The sequence below is a fragment of the Dermochelys coriacea genome, chromosome 11, assembly GCF_009764565.3.
Source record: "Dermochelys coriacea isolate rDerCor1 chromosome 11, rDerCor1.pri.v4, whole genome shotgun sequence".
NCBI classification, from domain to species: Eukaryota; Metazoa; Chordata; order Testudines; family Dermochelyidae; genus Dermochelys; species Dermochelys coriacea.
The window spans coordinates 71067450-71079740 of NC_050078.2; the positions used below are offsets into that span (position 1 = coordinate 71067450).

The window sequence follows — 12291 nt, forward strand, 5'->3', positions numbered from 1 at the left end:
AAGTGACTTTGATATAACATCCCATCAATATGTATTGTAATGCAAGTTTTTTTTTAAACAGGGGCTTAAGGGTGAAAGAGGCGAATCCAAAGATGTAAGTTGAATATTACTTCTCTGCCTCCATCTTGTTCTGAAATACCTTTTGTTTGATGGCGTGTTTATCTCTCTCTCTCTCTTTTCCTTTTCCTCTTTTTTAAAGCAATGTGTACTTATCCGGAGCATCAAAGATAAATGTCGTAAGTATCTCTGTGCTATCGTGTTTCTGTAGCTTACTTGTGTGCTGATCATGTTATACAAACTGACCCAACTAAATCACTTTCTTTTAATTATTCACAGCTTGCTGCTATGGTAAGTCACTTCAATTGTTTAATGTCTGGTAGCAACTTTTATATATATATTTATTCAGGGCCAAAGCCTCAGGCGATATAATACCCTCCATTGACTTCAGTGGAGGTAAATTGATTTATGCCAGCTGAGGATCTGGTCCTTGCTATTTAATAATATAATCTAACATTAACTATTTTAAACCCATCTTTCTGGTAGGCCCCAAGGAATGCCCTGTGTACCCAACAGAACTGGCATTTGCTATAGATACTTCCTCAGGTGTCAATAACGACATTTTCAACCGAATGAAGCAGACAGTGCTGAGAGTGGCTAACAATCTAACCATTGCCGAGAGCAACTGCCCCCGGGGTGCCCGTGTGGCAGTCGTGACCTACAACAGTGATGTCACCACCGAGATCCGTTTTGCTGATGCCAGGAAGAAAGCCAATCTTCTGGAACAGCTTCAGAACCTCCAAATCACCCTGACGACAAAGCAGCGCAGCCTGGAAACTGCCATGTCCTTTGTAGCCAGAAACACCTTCAAGCGTGCACGCAGTGGCTTTCTGATGAGGAAGGTGGCTGTGTTCTTCAGCAACGGCCCAACAAGAGCATCATCACAACTTAACGATGCTGTGCTGAAGCTGTACGATGCTGGAGTCACGCCAGTGTTCCTTACTAACAGAGAGGATCGAGCTCTCATAAATGCACTGCAGGTTTGGACCACTCATTCCTGCTCTTTCTTTTCTGCTTGATGAGCTCTATCAGCTCCCATGGAAGTCAGTGGGCACATTTCTATTGACTTATGTAGGCATCGGCTCAAGCCTTTCAAATGCCTAATTCCGAGCAACATTGTCAGGACAAACAACAGGATATTCCAAAATTCTTTCATATTCATGCATATTCCAAAATTCTTTCCCAATGCAATGCATGCTGTGGAACGAGAATATTGATTCTTTGTATTGTGGTAGCTCTTAGAAGGTCTAGTCATGGACCAGGACCCTATTGTGCTAGGAACTGTACAAAAACAGTCCCTGCCCCAAAGAGCTTACAATCTCAGTAAAATAACCACACGAGTACCTCACTCTTAAGGTACTGATGTGAATGAATGGCATTTTGTGAATGAATTGGGTGAGAGGTCTCTCATACACAAAGAATAAGAAATCTCTATACTGTATGTTGAAATACAACTTAAAATCTGAGTAAGCTCCAAAGAAAGTATTATTATTTATTAGTATCCCAGCAGCACCCAAAAGCCCCAATCAGCCATTGTGCTAGGTGCTGTACAAACGTAGCAAGAGACAGCCCCTGCCTTAAAAACCATACAATCTAAACAGACAATACAAAAGAAGGGGGGGAAGAATGGAAGTACCCCATTATTATCCCCATTTTACTGTTGGGGAACTGAGGTCCGGAGAGATTAAATAATTTGTCCAAAGGTCACACAGGGCATGTATGGCAGATTAGGGAACTGAATCCAGCTCTCTAAACCCCAATCCAGTGCCTTAGTTCAAGACTACCCTTACCCTAAGAAGTTTATACATTTAAAACTTATAAATACTGTGTTATGAACCCTGTGTTTTTTGCTTTTGTCTAAATCAGATGAATAACAGTGCAGTGGGACAAGCTATTGTCCTTCCTACCGCTGCGGTTCCACTTAATCAAACCATTAGGAGACTACTGACATGTCACATTTGTTTGGGTAAGGTACTGGATTTCTCCTCTTTATAATTTTGTTTAGTTAGGGCCTTGTCTTACATGAGTAGACCCATGACAGCCAATGGAAGTTTTGATGTGATGGAAGCACAATCAGGAGTCAGCCGATATGCAGTATGAGGTGGGATACATTCACATTTCTATTTTTTGCTGAGTTGTTACGTTTGAGAGAGAACATTCAGCAGAAAGAGCCTGGATCACACTGCTGTTTAACATGGTGGTTCTCCAGGTTTTGCATTCTGCAGATCACACCAGATGTTTATATTCTTTTCATGGGCTGTTTCCTCTTCCAATGTCTCAATCCTCTGCTTCTTAGTGCTCAAAATACTGCCTTCTCCAGTTGGCTAGAAAGGGCTTGACGGACTGCACAGTGTGAAATTCATTGATTTAGTAGACATGTGTTCAAGTAACTGAAGATGCCTTGGGATGAAATCTTCTATATATGATATATAACCTACTCATTTCTGCTCAAGCCTTGGTAATATTTCATATTATGAGGGAATTAGATTGTAAGAGCTATATAAAAGATATGTTCAGTAGATGAATAAATACAATTTGAGCATATTACTACATAGATATGTGATATAATTAAGGAAAATTGTAATTGATTCAGTTGCACCTACTGGAACTAATGCTTAATTTATGCCAACAGTGTGGAAACAAGCAAAACTATTATTGGATTTGCTTTTATAGCAAAACTATTAATTCACCAGGCATATGACATGCCAAAATATTTTATGGTTGACCATATCTGTGTTATTGTTTGATCTCATCAGAAAATAGATTATAACTATGTCAAGGAATGATTGTCTTAAGGATGTGCACATGAAACAGGATGTATTTCTTTTCTAGATGTATGTGATCCTGATCCCATCTGTGGCTTTAGTCCTAGTTCTCAAAGGCCTTTCTTCAGAGACAGGAGGGCAGTCCCCACAGACGTAGACATTGACATGGCATTCCTCCTGGATAGCTCTGAGAGCACCACTCCTTTGCAGTTCAACGAGATGAAGAAGTACATTTCCTACATAGTAAATCAGTTGGAGATCAGCTCTAATCCAAAGGCATCACAGCACCATGCAAGAGTGGCCGTTCTCCAGCATGCTCCTTATGAATATGAAAGCAACTCAAGCTCATTGCCAGTAAAAGTAGAGCTGTCCCTAACAGATTATAGGTCCAAAGACAAGATGATGGATTTCATTCTGAACCAAATGGCCCAGCTATATGGCACAAGGGCTCTGGGAAGTGCAATTAAATACACAATTGGACATGTTTTTGAAAGTGCACCAAACCCCAGGGATCTGAAAGTCATGGTTTTGATGATGACTGGAGAAGTTAAAAAGCAAGAACTTGAGCACCTTCAAAGAGTTGTCCTGGGTGCCAAATGCAAAGGGTACTTCTTCGTGGTACTTGGCATTGGCAAGAAAGTGAATGTCAAGAATATCTACAGCTTGGCTAGTGAGCCAAATGATGTTTTCTTCAAATTAGTCGAGAAGCCATCTGAGCTGCATGAAGAGCCCTTACTGCGGTTTGCGAAATTGTTACCGTCATTTATCAGCAGTAAGTAGAACATAGCACAGGCATGGGAAAAGTGGAAGAATAAAGATGTTAATATGATAGTGCAGCCTGGAGATGGGGACAGCATGAAAGTACAAAAAATTAGCAGTTGTTGGCATGGCTTTTTTGTCTTATTTGATTTTAACTAGAGATGGTCCTAAAGCCCGAACTGCAGATCTGAACACCTAAGGATGTTAGGCAAGTTTGCCTCTGGAATAAATCAAGATGCCTGGTGCCTAGGTCCATACATTAAAATTCTGGATCTAGGCAGCTCAGCCCTTTGGGGACCTTTGGCTCTGAATCTGCATTTTGCAGTTTAGAGTCAGCCCTAATTATAACATTTTTTTATTCTTTCATCTTGTAGATGCAAATTGATTCCACAGAAAGGGAGTTCTGGGCTGGTTGCTTTGGGCAGTGCAAAATCTTTCATCATACTAAGTCTTTGGTGGCTCAATGAACCACAGTGATTGAGGAGATTCTCAGGGACAGGCCCAGTGCAGCTTTGTTTCTTGCTGTCCTGTAGCATGCTGGAAACTCACTAAGCATGCTCCCCTCTTCACCCCAGAACCCCACCCTGGCAATATTTGAACAGGGTCAAACGAGGAATTACCGTTCTCTGAGCGTAATGCTCAGGCGTTTAGTGATGTAAACCACGCTGGGCAAAGATTCAGATCTCAATAATTTTCTCGGCCTTTTGTCATTCAGAGGCAGTAACCTGAGTTCCATGTAGCTTACTGTGCATGGCTCCTTTAGAGGTGCCTTGAAAACCAAATCTCTGTTGCACCAGAAATGCCTGTCAGCAAGTATAATGTTACTGGCCAGATCCTCAGCTCGTGCAAATGGTCACAACTCACCATTAACTTCAACTTATGCAAGTTGAGATCTGGCCCACTGAGAGGAGAATTGGGTGCTTTGCTGAGGCCATTAGCTCCTCTAGTGTTTACGTTCACCCTCTTGGAGTTCTTCACAATACACAATCCGCCTGCTGCAGTACCAAAAGCAACCCATTGGGCTAACAAAGCCTCAGTGTTGGGATTTCCCCCTGCAGATTCCACAACTACCCACCATCAAACCGTCTTGGCACCTGGGAATAAAAATATACGTTTAGAACTCTGCTGCTTGATTTCCCCATCTACACAGGAAGGAGGCCTAGATCCTTTAAATTGTCAGAAAAATATTACATTTTCAGCTGAGCCTGTATTGTGGGAACACATGGGTTTTGTTTAAGTACAGCAGGGTTTAAACATTATCTAATATGCTCAACTAATGTATTCTCATGGTTTGTCCTGAAATAAATCTAAAACTTATGATCACTGTGGAGATGTTGCTGTCTTGAAATAATAAATATACCATTTTAAGCAACAGCTTAATTTTTTGTAGTGATCAGTGGAGCTGGTGCCAGAGATATTATAATATAGTCGTTAACACAACATTCCAACCTAAAACAGGTCCGCTGTCTTTTGTGGCCAAAGTAAGATCAATGTGGTTAAATTAACATGAAATAATTGTTATGCTGAGTTAATTAATCCTTTTTTTTAAAGTATTACCATTATTAAAAAAACAACATTTCACATTGAGCTGTTTCTCTCTCTAGGTGAAAACTCTTTTTACCTGTCTCCAGACATACGGAAACAATGTGATTGGTTCCAAGGTGATCAGTCAGCACAGAGCTCTTCTAAATTTGGCCAAAAAACATTGTAAGTAGGAGTTTTTCTGCAACACATTGGGCTTTGGAAACCAAATCTCTGAGGAGCAAGCACTGTCTTCATATTCCTTGTTATATTGAATTAAACTGAATCCTGGATCTTCCCACAGGGCATCTAAGTGTTCATGAGCCTGTTGTCCTTAGTGGTGTAGCAAAAGAGCAGCACATCTGTCTTTAGATAATTTTGATAGTTTTATACTCTGCATAGTATATTTGTATATCTTCCTCGTTTGGACCAAGATTTCCAAAAGTGATTGGTGGTTTTGGGTGCTCAACTTGGCCCACCGTAAAAGGATCTCATTTACAGAGACCAGTTGGTCAGCACTGTCTAAACACCAGACCCTTCTTAGGTAGCATTTCCCAAACTTTTGAAAGCTGATCCTCTGCTTCAGGAAAATGAAACCAATCACACTCCCGTTCAACCTGGCCATGTGGTGTTAAAAGCTGACCCCTCTCAATTTATACATCTCCTGCTCCAGCTAGTGCTTTGCACTCCCTTAAGGGGCACTTTGGGAAACACTGCTTTAGGGGGCCTCAAGTTGGACACCCCAAAAGTAAGACACTTGCTATGACTTGCATCTTTGGAAAATCTTGGTCCTGAATTTTCGTAAGCAGATTTTTTTATGTTAAATTTACAAGTCATGTCAATGGATCCATCCTCCAGGTTCTCTCTTCATGAAAATCCCAGTAATTTGAATGAGAATTCCAGGTACAGAGCAAGCAAGACAGCCTAATATACCTCGCTATTCATCTATTAATTGTGTATCTTTCTCTTACTTCACTGGCATCATTGTAAAGCACCGCTAAAATGATTGTGCTATCATGGGATGTCATGCATGGTAAGGGTTGTTGCCCTCTCTCATACCACAATCATGCCATAAAGCATGGTCTAGGTATACTTGGTCCTGCCTCACTATCATGGCAAGGGATGGAATAGATAATCGCTTGAGGTCCCTTCCAGCCCTACATTGCTATGAGTCTATGTGTGGCAAGATGATTCAGCTCGTATGGTGATAGGCAGGATAGAAAAACCAGGACAGGTATGTTTGAAAATGAGAACAATGAATTTCTTTTTAAAAGCTTATACTATAGCGGGGGTGGGCAAACTTTTTGGCCTGAGGGCCACATCGGGGTATGGAAACTGTATGGTGGGCCATTAATGCTCACGGAATTGGGGGTAGGGGTGCAGGAGGGGGTGAGGGCTCCAGCTGGGGGTGTGGGCTATGAGGTGGGGCCAGAAATGAGGAGTTCCAAGTGAGGAAGGGGGCTCTGGGTTGGTGTGAGGGAGAGTGCGGGCTCTGAGGTGGAGCTGGGGAGTTTGGGGTAAAGGAGGGGGATCCAGGCCAGGACCAAGGGGTTCGGAGGGTGGAAGGGGGATCAGGGCTGGGATAGGGGGTTGGGATACAGGAGAGGGGTGTAAGGGCTTCAGCTGGAGGTATGGGTGTGTGGCAGAGGAAGAGGGGTTTGGGGTGCAGGAGAGTGCTCCAGACTGGGACAAATGGGTTCGGAGGACAGGAGGGCAATCAGGGATGGGGCAGGCTGTCAGGGCATGGGGGGGGAGGGGAGGGCTCCAGCTGGAGATGAGGGGTTTGAGGTATAAGAGGGGACTCTGGGCTGGGACCAAGGGGTTCGGAGGGCAGGAGGGGGATCAGGGCTGTGGCAGGGGATTGGGGTGCAGGCTCCGGGCGGCGCTTACCACAAGCAGCTCCTGGAAGCATGTCCCCCCATCCAGCTCCGAGGTGCGGCCAGGCAGCTCTGTGTGCTGTCCCATCCACAGGCACCACCCCTGCAGCTCCCATTGGCCAGGAACCGTGGCCAATGGGAGCTGTGGGAGCAATGCCTGCAGATGGGGCAGTGCACAGAGCCACCTGGCCATGCCTCCGTGTACTATGTAGGAGCCTGAGGGGGGTCATGCCGGCTGCTTCCTGGGAGACGCGCAGAGCAGGGTGAACCCGACCCCACTCCCCTGCTGGAGTGCCGGAGCGGGGCAAACCCCTGACCCTGCTCCCTGTCTGGAGCTGAGTGCCAGATTAAATGGTCTGACGGGCTGGATGTGGCCTGTGGGCTGTAGTTTGCCCACTCCTGTACTATAGGATACCTACAGCACTATCTAATTAATGGCCTACTTACCAACAGAACTTGTAATGTGCCTGCCAAGATAGAACTTAGGTGTAGCGTTCAGCTGCTTGGCAGAAATCCACCAGCTTTTCATTTCTCTATGGGCACAGTCTACAGCACAGATTCCCATTGACTTAGTGAACTTTTATTAGTCCTTCTACCTCCAGAATTCTTGTATCACACGAATAAAGATGTTATTGCCCGGCACAGCTACATTTTATGTTAAATAGAAAAATATACTGATCTGTAACAACTGTTTTTGTTTAAACAGATATGTTGCAAATAATGTCACTACAAGTGCACGTACAACTACAAGTGCACGTACAACTACAACAACAAGAGCACGTACAACTACAACTACAACCGCAAACGCAACTACCAGTGCTCATAAAGCTACAGCTGCAAACACAACTACCAGTGCTCGTAAAGCTACAACTACAACTGGAAGCAAAACTACCAGTGCACGTACAACTCCAACTCCCAGTGCAAGTACAGCTGCTACAGACAAACCAGTGGGTATGTACAGTATTCCCCAGTCTTCCCTTTTTTAGAAGATTGAGATCCAGGGTATGAACAATAAAATTCACTGCTCACTTTTTAAAATACTGGGAAATAAAAAGTCAGTGCTTTCTGTCTCAGAAAGGACTACATTAATTAAAAAGTGTTTAGAGGGCCAAATCATCTACTGGTGTAAAGTGGTATAATTCTCTTGACTTCAATGGAGCTTTGCTGATTTACACCAGCGGGAGATGTGCCCTTCTAACTTCTGTGCCTGGAAACTCCTACAAAGATTTTGTGGGATTGCATGTCTATGAATGAATCAGAGACTAGACAGAATTTATACTAAATACAAGATATGTCTTCATTCAAATGCATTGTTGATTCTCAGTGGTTTAGATAGAATAAATATAATAAATGAGCTATACAGTCCAACCCAGTACTACTGGGTCATAGGTGTAATGCCATTGGCTTGACCTTGAGGGTCTTTAATAGCATTACAGCAGGGCTGAATTTGGCCCATTGTGGTTAAGCACAAAGCCACTGTATAGGATCATTTGACTTCTGAGTCAGCTAAATGGAAACGTCACAGTCTGTGCAGACAGAGCAAATGCTGGCACCATATATGGGAAAATAAAGCCTCTTATGCGAGCAATGGTAATTTAAAAGAGCTATACCATATGCTTTTGTCAGGGGGTTGCACAAGTCTTTACTTTTCAGTGACAGAAGTAACAAAGAACATATGGCAGATGTACACTAAATGTTTGCAGAGAAACGTGTCTCCATGTAAATATACGGTTCCACTTTCATGAGGGGTCAACTCTTTCATCAGCTTGCAGAGGAGACGGTCTCATGCTTCACTGGAGTTTTCAGCCAGTTTTCTAACTGTTTTATCCAACATTGTATCATAGTTTTGTCCAGGGCTGGGCAAACTCTTCATTGCAAATAATTTGACTCATTTAGACCTATTTTCTGTTAATAAATTACCCTTGGGTGGACATTGGGCTAGGACTTCAGCTGGTACAACTCAGAAGTCAATGGAGCTATGCCAGCTTATAATGTGGCCTGCTGGTGTTTGCAGATTCGTTTGCTATTTGAAATTGTTAGGAACATCATACAAACATGTTTGAGTTTGTGGGAGGCTTGTTTGCTTTGAAGATGTCTTTGGCTAGTCACTATTCTTATACATGGATTGTGATATGGTCACTTATCACATCAGATAGCTGGATGATTGAAATTTTTATAAAGAGGAAGAGGGAAAGCAGAAATGTTTCAGTGATCATCACATGAACGTTTCTGCCATAGACCTTCACATGATAATATTTTTGCTCAAGGTTTCCCAAAAGCCTGCTTTCTGTGAAGTTTCTTATGAACAAAAAATGTTGCTGGTGCCAATGAGTGCGGAAAAGCCCGTTAACATCTTCTAGTCAAAGAAACATTCAGAAATAGGTTTTTGCAGCTCCACCCAGCTCTAGTTTTGTCTCTAGAAAGAAAATTATGTGTATGTGAATGAAAAGTATTGAAGAAATGTTGGGCCCATTTAGAATTGAACTGCTGATTTTGAGGAGTTGAAGTAACACATGGCACTACATGCTTTCTTTTTTTAAGCTCTAACCCTGGTACCTATAAATTAGTTGGAGAGAGCAGACTAGGGTCTGGTCTATTCTCGAAAATTAGGTTGGCATAACTACAGCACTCAAGGGTGTGAAAAATCCACACCCTTGAGCAGTGTAGTTAAATTGACCTAAATCACCTTGTAGCCAGTGCTAGGTCGATGGAAGAATTCTTTGGCTGACCTAGCTACCACCTCTCAGGGAGATAGATCACCGACACTAACAGGAGAACCCCTCCCGTTAGCATAGGTGTAGTCTACACTGAAACACTGCAGTGGCACAGCTGTGCTGCTGTAGCATTTTAAGTGTAGACTAGCCCTGGGGAAGGGCTGGGGCTCTTCTGCTGTGGTCATGGGGCAAGCTTCCTCCAAGACTAGCTCAGCAGCAGACCCTAAGGTGTGAAGCAGCCTTCACAGAGCTGTGGTGGTATCTACTGTCCTCCTGCCCCATTTCTGTGGGGATATTTTGGCCACATAAACACAGATCTACCAGCCCTGATTCTTCCCTGATCTGTGCAGGCTTCTCAAACCCTACCGCAGCAGTCCAGATTAAGCCCTCTCGTTACACATCCCTTGCAGTCTCCATGGACTCCTCAAACCATGTCCCTTTTTGAGCAGTCAACCCATCATGGTTACATTATCCATTGGTCTTTTCTGGTTCCACAATGGGATGGGCAAAGATCAAGAGTTCTTTCTTAATGAACAAACATGAGATACTTGAGAAACACTGACTAAAGCAGTTTCCAAGTGTGAATTAAAGAGCATGATTCATTTTCTCTAGAGCATTTTTAAAAATTCAGTTCAGAATCATGGTTCTATACCATACATGGCATTTCAACCAAGATTTTCACAAGCGACCAGGGATTTGGGGTGTCTCAATTTTTGAGTGCCCAACTTGACACCCCTTGAAGGGTCCTGTGCTTCAGGAAGGGCAGCACATCCACCCTTTGAAACACACTTCTGAAAATATTGGCCTTAGTATTCCATAATCTGTTCGATACGGTGATAATTAAAGCCTTGGTTAACCTTCCCATCCTCCTCCTCAGGAACAGCTAATTGGACTAGAATTCCTTATGCACCAAACCATCCCCTCAGCTTTTCTCTTCGAAGCTTCTGACTTTAGTTTGTGTTGCACTGCAGTTAAAGTGAAGAGTGAAATCCAGATCATCGACATCACTGAGAACAGCGCTAAGCTACGCTGGGTGAACCCTGAACCCCAGACCCTTGACTTCTTTGACATCACCATCACCTCCACACAGGACCACTCTCTAGTCCTGAAGCTAAACTTAACCAGCACTGAACGGGTGATCGGAGGCCTTAGAAGTGGGCAGAAATACCAGGTAGCAATTACTGGGTACCACAAATCACAAGCCAAAGTAACCTACATGGAAACGTTCAGCACAAGTAAGTGTCTTTCTGGGCATGTGGGATGAAATAAACATTTTTTTCCAGGGGAGATGTTGAAAACATTAAATGGAAAAAGTCACAAACAATGGAGAGTAAATTGGTGATGATTATGATGATTCATGCCTTGATAGTGCTCAGTGTGTAACCGTATGTTTACATTCCACCTCTCAGCGCAGCAGCCTGGTCTGTAGTGCAATGGCAAACAGAAATTGTTTGCAACAGCAAATACAAGTTCTCATTTCAACTCAGTTAAATTGATGAAGATTTCAATGGAACTAGTCCATTCCTCAAAGAGGAATTTGTTTCTTATTGTGTGTACAGCCCCGAGCACGATGGGGCCCTGATCTTTGACTCAGGCCTTCAGTATCAAAATAGCTCAGCTTCCCAGCTGTCCTAGTATAACATATTATGTGAGTCCATTCAGAGGGGATTAAGCAGCAGGTTAGTTCTCTGGAGACCCAAGTTCAAATCCATGTGTGGGTAACTCATGAAAACCACCAAATGCTTTGGCTATTCAGGATAAGCCCAAGCTTTTTGCTGATCAGCACTGAGGTGTATTGGCAGAGCAGTGTGGGGAAGATTGCCCTGTGCCTGCCAGCTCCATGACTGGCTCACTTTAGTGCTGGTAGAGCCTCTCCCAAGGCCTGCTGGAGTCAGCGGGAGGCTTTCCATTTATTTCAGTAGGTTTTGGATCATGCTTGTTGCAGTTTTTGCGAGCAATCAGCTCACCCACCAGAATGTTCAGAAAAGACGTGAGCCCGAAGAAGAGGCATTTGCATTAACTGAGTTAGAAGCTAGGATGCCTATTAAAAGGATTCTCCCTATCACTGCTGCCTGCATACACCCATACTTTGAAAAACAACCCTACCCACAGAAGCACTGCTGCAGAATTTATGAAGAGGGGTGTGTCCTTCTGGCTGACCCAGTCCTCTTGACTGCTGTTATACTTTGGGTAAAACCCATTTTGGTGGAAACTTCCATTGCACTGTGAAGCAAGGCCTTTTCCAGCAGAGTTTAGGCTTGACTAGGTCTATGTATCCTTGATTACATTCAGCACAAATGTTGTCATCAAAGCAGCTGTATAACTGCTACCACATCTGGGAACTGCAAATTGCACTGGGGGAGGAGAGGAGCATGCTCAGTTGTTGTACATTGGCATAGCTCCATTGAAACCGATGAGGTGGCACTGATTTACACCAACTGAGTATTTGGCCCACTGGGTGGGATCATCGCCCCTCTCTACCCAAATCCATCCTATGCAGAAAGAACCAGTGTCAGCTACTTTTGGGCACCATCCCCTTCCTTCCTCCCAACCTTGGGGGGTTTGGAATCTGTACTGTGGGTGGGGGGAAGAGATGGG

At 43.6% G+C, this 12291-nt stretch overlaps 1 protein-coding gene across 1 annotated transcript in view; it reads left to right on the forward strand.

The window, feature by feature from the left end:
• The window catches only part of COL6A3 (collagen type VI alpha 3 chain), a 118744-nt gene that overhangs the window by 77812 nt on the left and 28641 nt on the right, over nt 1-12291 (forward strand). Inside the window, 10 exon segments of the mRNA XM_043505734.1 lie at nt 62-94; nt 200-236; nt 337-348; nt 544-1037; nt 1924-2023; nt 2890-3594; nt 5186-5288; nt 7686-7735; nt 7772-7930; nt 10665-10928. Coding sequence (XP_043361669.1) covers nt 62-94; nt 200-236; nt 337-348; nt 544-1037; nt 1924-2023; nt 2890-3594; nt 5186-5288; nt 7686-7735; nt 7772-7930; nt 10665-10928 — 1957 coding nt within the window.